The following is a 9,690-nucleotide window of genomic DNA, read 5'->3' as shown; positions in this document are numbered from 1 at the left end:
TATATATATATATATATATACTTGAAAACCGAGAAATAAACTTCAAGCGATCCACCCCCTTTCGGAAGCAATCCTGGAAGTCATTTTTTGTGATAGCCGGCAACTCCTCGTTTTTACATTTAGTTTTATTTCTTCAATATCGTCAAATCTTTTGCCCTTCAAAAGAAAATAATTAAAAGTCACTCGAGGCTATATTTGGATTGTACGAAGATTGGTGAAGTTGGACAATGCTGTGTTTAATAAAAAAAATCTTGAATCAGGTAAGACAAATGAGTAGGTGTGATCATTGTGAAATGCAATGCTCGGAGTTTTCGATATTCGCGTAACTGCGTACTGTTGACTGAGCAGCTGCGCCTGTTGGGTGGTGCAGCTTGCTGAGAGTACTCTTCAAGGTCTTCCCTGAATGCGGTTTCCACAATAGAGGAAGGATACCTAAGGAAAAAGACATACATAGAAGTTGGATACTTTTTTGAGACAGATCTATGTATATCTTTGTTTTTGTGACAGATCTATGTATATCTTTGTTTTTATCATCCTCTATTATGGAAAATAGGCATTCAGTATTTAGAGAAGTTCACTTGAGGTCCATTAAGCGGCATGACTCAATAACTGTTTAATCATCAACAATACGCAGTTGTGTGAGCGTCGAAAATTTCGAGCAATTTATAATGACCGAGTAAGTCAAGCAAAGAATTTACATTAAATTTTGCCAAGAGCTTGGCTACACATCTTCCCAGACTGTCGACATGATTCGTAATGGTGATTGTATGAGTAATGCACAATTAAAAGACGACCTTGGAATGTCAAATGAGAGTATTTCTTGAATTTTGAAGATCTGAAAATGAGTCGTGTGCAAAATTCATTTCACGAGTGCTCAATCAAAAGTTGCTCGAAAGAAAGAATTATTATTGGCGATGAAATATGGGTTTATGGCTACGCCCCTGAAACAAAAGCACAATCGATGACGAGAGAAGAGACTCGACCCAAGAAAACGCACCAGAGTTGGAGCAATGTGAAAGCAATGCTCATTGTTTTCTTTGATCATCAAGGTATTATATACCACAAATATGCTCCACAAGGTCGTAATAAATATAGAATATTATTTGAGTTTTTAAACGATTGCGTGACGCAGTGAAGAGGAAACAGCTGTATTTGTGGAAAAGTGGAAATTGTTGCTACATCATGATAACGTATCTTCATGTTATCTGATTCAAGATTTTTTGATTAAACATGACATTGTCCAACTTCGTAAACCCCATACAATCCAAATATAGCTCTATATGACTTTTGGTTATTTCCTAAGTTGAAAAATCGAAAGGTAAACGGTTTAATGATGTTGAAGACACTAAATGCGACGAGGAAGCTGTTGGCTATCACAAAAGTGACTGCTTTCGAAAATAAATGGACCGCTGAAAGAAGATCATTGCTTCGAAAGGAGACTATTTGGAAGGTTATACTCCATATCACTCCGAATTTGTGAATAGTGCAAAACTATTTATTTATTATTTAATATATTATTTATACAAACTATTTAATATATTATTTAATATATTATAACTATTTAATATATTATTTATACATCTTTACTCTTCTCGATATTAATATCGAGTTTAAAATATCATATTAATAAACTAATTCTTTAATTCATATTCGTGATTTTTTTACTTATGATGTCGACAATGCAACATGGCGTGTACACGCCGTCTCGCCAACGTCATATTCAACATTGAGAATATATATTTGCGATAACGTGGCATGACGAGTCATAATGCTGAGTATTTGGCCGATGTATATTAGGAATGTTAAGCGCGCCTGATAATATCACAGTCTCACACAATGTGAGATAACTATTATTCTATTTATTTAACAAATCTGTAACAAGTTCTTTGTAAATTTGTATCCACGAAACACCTGTTCCACGACGCGGAAGACGAATCGATAATTTCCATCAAGAAAATGATTGTGAGAGGAGAGGGGGATGGAAGCAAGAATGCACTCTGTACATGCATTCTGACTATACAAACTGATCCGTTAGACACGTATTGTCAAATATTGAACGTACATGTGTACGTTCCGTTTTATGCAAGATGCGCATAATCATTTTATTTTTGTTTAAATTACACGCTAAATTAAACGCTATTACAGAATCACTGACAGTATATTTCGCTAGAATTGTCGAAGGTGTCAATTTGATAATTTTCTTGTTTTTGCTTAATAAAGATTGATTTTTATATTATTGATATCATTAGAATTATTTGTGTTACATTCACATATTTTCTATACTGTATATTTTTAAAAGAAAAAAATTTAAATGATTGACAGAACTAAAATGGCCTCGGAGTTCTAGTATTAACATTCGGAATAACAAGGATGAGATACATCGCCCACATCACGCATAAAACGAAACGCACCCATCAGCCAAGATCTAATCCCATAAATAATTAGGGGATTTGTAGTGCAACTTTGCATTTAAGATCGTCTTGAGTATGATCTAGTCGTATCACTGAACAGAACTTTAAGATTACATTTAGAACGATTTTTTTAAATAAAATTGGTCTATGAATATTACTCTACTCTGTGTTTGTATGCATGTATGAGAGAATAAGATGAGACTTGCAAATTAAATTTCATTATTGAATTAATTTCAAAAAAGACAAAGAAAGATCGTTAATATGTCTTTATTGCTTTATTCGTTAAATACCATAATATGAGATGAATTAGTAAAAGAAAACCAAGAAATAAGGTTAATTTTTCATATGTGTGAGACATAGTTTTATGCAATTAAAATCTATTTGTAATTAAAATTCGATCATGTTGAAAGGATCGTTAATGCAATATGTTATGTGACTTGCTATCTGTAATTTATTCTTTTTACTGAACCGGAACAATGCTATAAATGGATCATGGTCATATCTACTTTAAGAAAGTATGATATAAATATTTGTGAAAAATATGTTGAAAGTGATCGCGTTGAGAGAAACAGATTTTCTTTCAACGTCATCAATCCTTCCAAACAGGAAAAATATATTTTATTTCTCATTATCTATTTATTATCATTGTTGAATATTTCATACGTTATGTACACACGCTTGTGGATAATTGTCTAATTCAATTTTTGTCAATTAAATTTTACTGCACAAATCAATAATTAAATTAAGTTGAAGTAAGACAATTTGATCAATTAATTATAATATATGAATCTTATTGAAAATCTCGCGGTTATTGGCCCAAACGAGAGAAAGAGGGGATATTTTTAAGAATTTTCCATAAATTTTTAAATAAATTTTTCTGATTATAAATAAGTAAGTAAGCGTGACATTCCAGATTTATTTCCCACCAAGTTCCCGATCGTTCGGTGCTCTTTCGCTGAACTTTCGTCGAATCGTCGATTGCGTCGAAGTAGGGGGACCACTTTGATTATTCCCACCCCCGTCCCTTATCCATGGCAAAGTTGGAGAAGACGCTTACGCGCGTTAATTAATCGGGACGCTGACGGTGTGCTGATTAAGCTACGCGACGTCTAATTATAGCGGCTGGCTAATCAGGTCGTGATACGAAGATTTTATTTACGCCGTGATATATATGTCCCGCGTGAGGACATGAATATCGCACTGTGTTAAGCGCCGATATTACGAGGGAACGATGGCGCGCGCGTAGCATTTTACCACATCGCGCCGTCCTTGAGGCCCCCGGTGAACAACTATTTTCTAGATAAGGTCGACCGACTGACGCTTCTATTGCAGTATATGTTTATCGGTTTATCAATGTCATCGTTTCTCGCGAAATTGTTTTGCAGGATTCGACCTTCTTAGCTACAAGATCTTGGAAGTTCGTTCGTATATTCGTGTATAGGGTGATTTCTTTCGAATAAGATGGAAACAAGGAGAATACTTTGGTTTCGAAAATCCAGGAATGATAATGAATTAACGTATATCATGCATCGAGAAAGAAAGAGAGAAGGAAAAACATTAAGTAATCGAATTGTTCGGAAAAAATACGAGTAGATTTGATTGAAAAATATGTAACAATCACAATCGATTATTACTCAATGCACTCGGATTTATTGATAACCAAGATAATGCGCGATGTTTTTATAATACTCATTCTTGCACAGTTGGTCTATTAACATGGTGGTTATCAGTATCTGATTTTTCAGTGACGCCCTGATGATTACTGAGAACCATAGTGCTATTAAAAACTTTTAAATACTTGTACAAAAATTAATTGAATATGTTTTGAATGATGTAAATTGTTAAATATAAAGTAAAAAGTCTTCTATTCAATACCTATGAGAATAAAGAAAAGAGAAAAGTTCTATTTAACCATATACTATTTTATACGTATCATTATACATTTATGCTCATTTTACTGTGTCGTATACGATAAGATATATAAAAAAAATAGCTAACTAGACAACGTGTTAATACCGCAAGCGAAATATTTTATTTTCTTGTATTGTGAGAAAACAGAAATATTGTTTAATCTATTCTATTTGGTTGTTACCGCAAAAAATTTAAATTTAATAAATGTATACTATAAAATTTAAATCTTCTGCATTTCAATTTTCCTTCAAAACGGCACGAACTTTCCGGGCAACTCAATATATCATTATATCTCAATAAACTTTGTTAAGAAAATTAGAGAAAACAGTTTCCTAAATAATTATATATTGCATACTTGATCGTCCCGGCTAGAGACATTTTATTAAAAAAAAAACCTCATAATATATCTAATATTATTTCTACTATTATTCTAATATTATTTCTATGGTCACGTTTCATTCTATTGCTATATTTATAATAAACTCGGTGCGAGATCCAAGTTATTTTTTTTTGTCAAAAATAGTCACCTGATACAACGGACTTGATCTTTCAAGATTTCCAATTTTCTGATTTTCTTGATATCTTGAGCGGTTAAAATTTGTGACAAAGTTCTATTTATAATTTCATGTGCGATTGTCATATGAAGCATTTCAGTACAAAATGCATATAAAATACATATAAGTACTAAACGCACAAAATACATATTGAATCCACTTTAGAGGATCTGTAATTTGCGATAAATTTTGAGGTAGATTTCTATTCATAATTTTATATATCGCATATTTTAATATATTTTATATCACATGTGTGCGTATGTATTTTTGATTCTTCGTTGATGTATACAAAAATTTTTTGTATTATACGTTACTTGAAATTATAATTAAAATTATATCTTGAATTTTGGTACAAAATCTGATATAAAATCCTGAAGTGGATTGAAATAAAGAATTCTAAATGAAAATGAATGTTGTATGTTTACAGTTTAAACAACAAGATGCACGCGATGGAGGGTGCGACCGAGAGTAAGCGAAAGGTGGATACCGCAGAGGATGACAAGACGTCCAGATCATCGCCGTCGCCGAAAGTACCTCAAAGCCAGCAGAACGGCGCCGCTCTTCCGGAGGAAACAGCGGCAGCGCCGACGGCATCGGTGGGTCGTCCACGCAAGAAGAAGGACGACTCGCGCTGCGATACTGAGACTTCGAATACTAAGGGCAGACAGCTGCTTGCGAGTACGTCGCGACAAAGTGCGACGACTCCAAGTGATGTCGTGCAGCCGCGTCACGTTAAAGCAGGGTCTGAGCCGGTTGAGATTAGAAAACGGAAGTCAACTCTACAAGTTTCACCTCACTCAGGAAATCCTCCTAAGAAGAAATTTCGCGACAACTACACACGAGAAGAATACATTTCGAATATTGTGGGCGACAACAACGAAAGTATTGAAGACCTTGTGGCAAAAGCTGATCAATTGCGAGCCGATATTTTAGTGAGTATTTGAAACTATGATCTTTTTTTTTTTCTTCAAAACCATTCTTTCTTTAAACTCTTTATACTCTTTACACTTTTTCTTTTTGTTAATTTTTATCTGCAGACACTTGAAAACTTAGCACATGCCAAAGAAATGGAATGGAATGAGATCTTGAGGAAGAGGAAACTCAAAGAGGAGGCATATCAGAGGCTCGAAAGGAAGATACAAACAACAGCTTACATGGAAAATGACGGTCAGTTGTCGGAAACTTTACCGCCACGATCATCTGTGAGTTCGGCCGAATGGGAGAACAATGGCAGCAATTCCGTATCGAAGGAGAGATCTTTCGAAATTAAGGAAGATTTAGGCGAGAGATCTTCGGATTCATCAGGTTCGAAGAAAGAGAAAATCCCGAAAGCTAGCTCGCAACAACGAGCGACTCCTCCGAAAACCAATGGCGAGAGCAGTCGTAAACAGAATGAGGTGTCGAGTCCGGAAAGTCGGCAGATCGGAGAAGGCCGTCAAGGTGCAATAGTAGATGTCAGATCCATTATTGCCGACCACAGGCTTAAGCATCCAGAAACTGTACCAAGAAGGTAAATTAATTATAAATAACAGAATGAGAGAAAAAAAAAATATGGCTTTACTTATCAAAATTTGTATAAATAACGATTCAACAAAATAATTTTCATAAATGTTTGAAATATAAAATTTACGTCACATTAGCACGATATGGATGCAATATAATTTTCAATAATATCCGAGAAATATAATTTGAATATAATTTCTTATGTATAGCAAATAGAATCAAGGATGACATACCAAGTCAGAATTAAACGAGTATGAATTAAGATGACAAAAGTTAAATTTATTGTTTATAATGCAATAAATGGTATATCCTTGATTCTATTTGCTATGCATAAGATACGACCAAAAAAAATGTTTTTTTTTTTTTTTCAAATTTCATACTATAATTTCTTGTATTAGGATCGATTCGCAATAATTTTTTTTTAAATGGTTGAAACACACTTTTATAGCAAATATAATTTTAGATAAGAAAATATTCAATATCAGGAATTCTGATTAATAAAATAATTGAGGCTACATTAATAATATGCAATATTTGCTTATACGAATTTATACAGCACTAAAAAAATCAGTGTTTTTATGAAAACAATTTCATTTTTTTGACACTTGAGCACCATTCCCAATTGTAGAGGACGACGATTGAGAAATTCGAACGTGAACATCAATCTCGGTGCTGGCGGCGCTATGGTTGAAACTGGACACAATGCTGATTCGAGACCATCTAGCACAGAATCGTGCAAAAGTAATCCAAGCACGAACGATCCCATGAACTATAAAGACATGCTAGTACAATTTGCTAAGTTGAGTCAGCAAGGTAACATCATTTTTCTAAAATTTTTTAATTGATTAAATTTATATTGTTTCCGAAGAGAGACAATTTGTAATTATTCAATTTTGATGATTACCAAACTATAACTACGTTCTAATATTATATTTAGGTGAACCCAAGGTACCGCAGAATTATCCAGATGTGACGCTTCATCCTGTGACACTTTCGTCTGCCCAGAATACTCAGCCAACCGGCTCGTTGCTCCATGGAATTCTAACAAAAGCTCAAACGCCGAGATCCTCGACTTTTTCACCTACTTTAGCAAGATTACTCACTGCGCCTGAAAGAGAAAGGAGTTCCCCGGCGGCCGCAGCGGCAGCGGCGGCGGCGGCGGCAGCAGCGACGTCAGCGTCTATGTCGCAGCCAAGCGCCACGACTCAGCACCTTTTGCAGACATACCAAGGCTCTAATATGGTTTCTATAAATGATCTCCTGTCTTCTTCCAAGGTTCTTTGTTTTTTTATTTTTTTCTAATTATTCTTTTTTTCGTAATTTACGTTAGCATAAAATATGCAGTTTCTTTTAAACAACATGATTATTATGTGACTATTTGAATATCCAGCAGCGTAACTTCATTTTATATAAATAAATAGAATTTATATAAATAAATAGAAATAAGAGAATATAAATAATGTAAATAATTTATAAAAATAAATAATATAAGTTTTTGGAAGATAAAAGCTTGAAAAACTCTGGCCAAGTGAGTAGTTAGGCGAGATATAAATTTATCTTTTTTTAGTAATGTAAGATATTTTCTCCAGGCTCGCACAGAGATAACTATAACCCCCGTCGTTAACACTCCCGCGCAATCTCACTCCAACGATTTAATTCAAGTGGTAAATTTTTTTTCAATTTAATGTTAATACGTTCTCTTGTGGGTGTTTGATCATTTCATTGAACTTTTAGGAAGATATAGAGGACGAAACATCGCTAATTGATGATAGGAAAGGAAACTCAGTGATTGGAAGAGATGGTAAACAAATAGTGAAGGACAATCCACCTTCACCAAATGCTCCGCCAAAATGTCAGGGATGCATAATTCGACCCGCACAGTTTGTTTGTGCCGGATGTGGAAATCAGTGGTATTGTAGTCGTTCATGTCAGGTACATGTCATGTCAAGTGCACAGTTACGTATGATGTATCATTTTTTCATATTCACGATTTACATTAATGACTATCAATAATAATGAATTGTATTTTTTTTTAATATTGACAGCTTGCTGCATGGGCAACACACTCCGATCACTGTCCGCCGGAGCCCGAGAATAGCAAAACAAAGACCAATGTTTAACTCCCGAGATCCCTGCATGTCCGATGTATACAATGGCATCAGGCAAGAAATATCAATATAACTGAGTACGAATCTAGTCAAGGAAGGAGTTCAAGGATGTAATTCATATTGAGGGACAAATGAGATGCGGAGAGGATCGAAAAGGGATTATCGTGTGTGTGTATCGTATTGATGAATATTGAAAAAAAAGAAAGATCGAAGTGAATGGATGATGTCCTATTTATCACAAGCATTTACTGATCTCCCATCTTGAAGGAGATTTCACGCTGTCACGTTCTGTTCTTTGCAGAACGAATTCGTGAATTTTCTTGCACTTTGCTCGAGCTTTAGACGAAAATTGTCTTCTTTGGATGATAAAAATTTCAATGACGCGATAATCGATGCTATTGATTAACGAGCCTTGTGTGTTATGTATAATTCTTTTTCTTTTAGACTTTACTACACTAGTCGAAAATTTTTGAATGCTCGAAAAATGAGCGAGAAAGAGAATAAGTAATTTCGTGGCGCTTTGTGGGAGTGGAGCACAATACTAAGTAACGCGATGCTGTATATAATTTTATACAATTTAAGAGAGTTATTCAGCGTCAGATTTTAGAACGTCGATTAATCGCGTGCCATGTGTAAGATCGGGGGCGGATTGGCCATCAGCCTTCTGAAAGATATCGAGAGATACTTCCTGTTTACTATCTATTAGAAATTATTTTACAGAAAAATTGTAGAAATCGTAAATTTAATTTGAATAATGTAAAATTAATATTTATCATAATAAAAGGAGTAAATTTGTTATAAAAACATGTTTTATTATAATAACAAACTTTTGTTATTATAATAAATTTCTGATAAAATTGATTTGCGATTTACTGCGACTTTTACATTGTTAGATATTGTCCGCAAATGATTAATTATTTCAAAATATATATCCATAAGTAGTTTTTTTCCGCTTAGTCAATCCGCCCCTATATGTAAGATTCATTTTCCATAATTAACCTTGACATGGACGCTCAAGTCAGAGAAATAACTTGAGCATTTTTTTGTACATGTAGTGTGATATGGATTATATTCTGTTTTCTTCTTCGTTTACATTGTAGGCATAAGAAAGTAGGCTGGACGGAGCATTTAATCATTAAACAAGAATATTAAATACTTTATGTTAAATATTCAGTATATATATTTGCATATATGTATAATTGT

General features: G+C 34.0%; 1 protein-coding gene across 6 annotated transcripts in view; it reads left to right on the top strand.

Annotated features, from left to right (window-relative positions):
• The window catches only part of LOC108689747, a 49,314-nt gene extending 40,144 nt beyond the window's left edge, over positions 1–9,170 (top strand). For 3 of the 6 annotated variants that reach the window (XM_018196671.1, XM_018196672.1, XM_018196677.1), the window contains exons 3-9: positions 5,304–5,808; positions 5,914–6,386; positions 6,990–7,192; positions 7,317–7,654; positions 7,969–8,043; positions 8,114–8,334; positions 8,425–9,170. In XM_018196671.1, the coding sequence (XP_018052160.1) occupies positions 5,304–5,808; positions 5,914–6,386; positions 6,990–7,192; positions 7,317–7,654; positions 7,969–8,043; positions 8,114–8,334; positions 8,425–8,560 (1,951 nt within the window). In that variant the 3' untranslated portion in view covers positions 8,561–9,170. The remainder of the gene's footprint in view (positions 1–5,303; positions 5,809–5,913; positions 6,387–6,989; positions 7,193–7,316; positions 7,655–7,968; positions 8,044–8,113; positions 8,335–8,424) is intronic. The other 3 variants (XM_018196674.1, XM_018196675.1, XM_018196676.1) reach the window with 3 other exon arrangements.
• Positions 9,171–9,690: the final 520 nt, after the last annotated feature.

Source organism: Atta colombica, unplaced genomic scaffold (assembly GCF_001594045.1).
Source record: "Atta colombica isolate Treedump-2 unplaced genomic scaffold, Acol1.0 scaffold275, whole genome shotgun sequence".
Classification (NCBI taxonomy): Eukaryota; Metazoa; Arthropoda; class Insecta; order Hymenoptera; family Formicidae; genus Atta; species Atta colombica.
The sequence above is the reverse complement of the archived record's forward strand: the minus strand, read 5'-3'. Positions and strand labels throughout refer to the sequence as shown.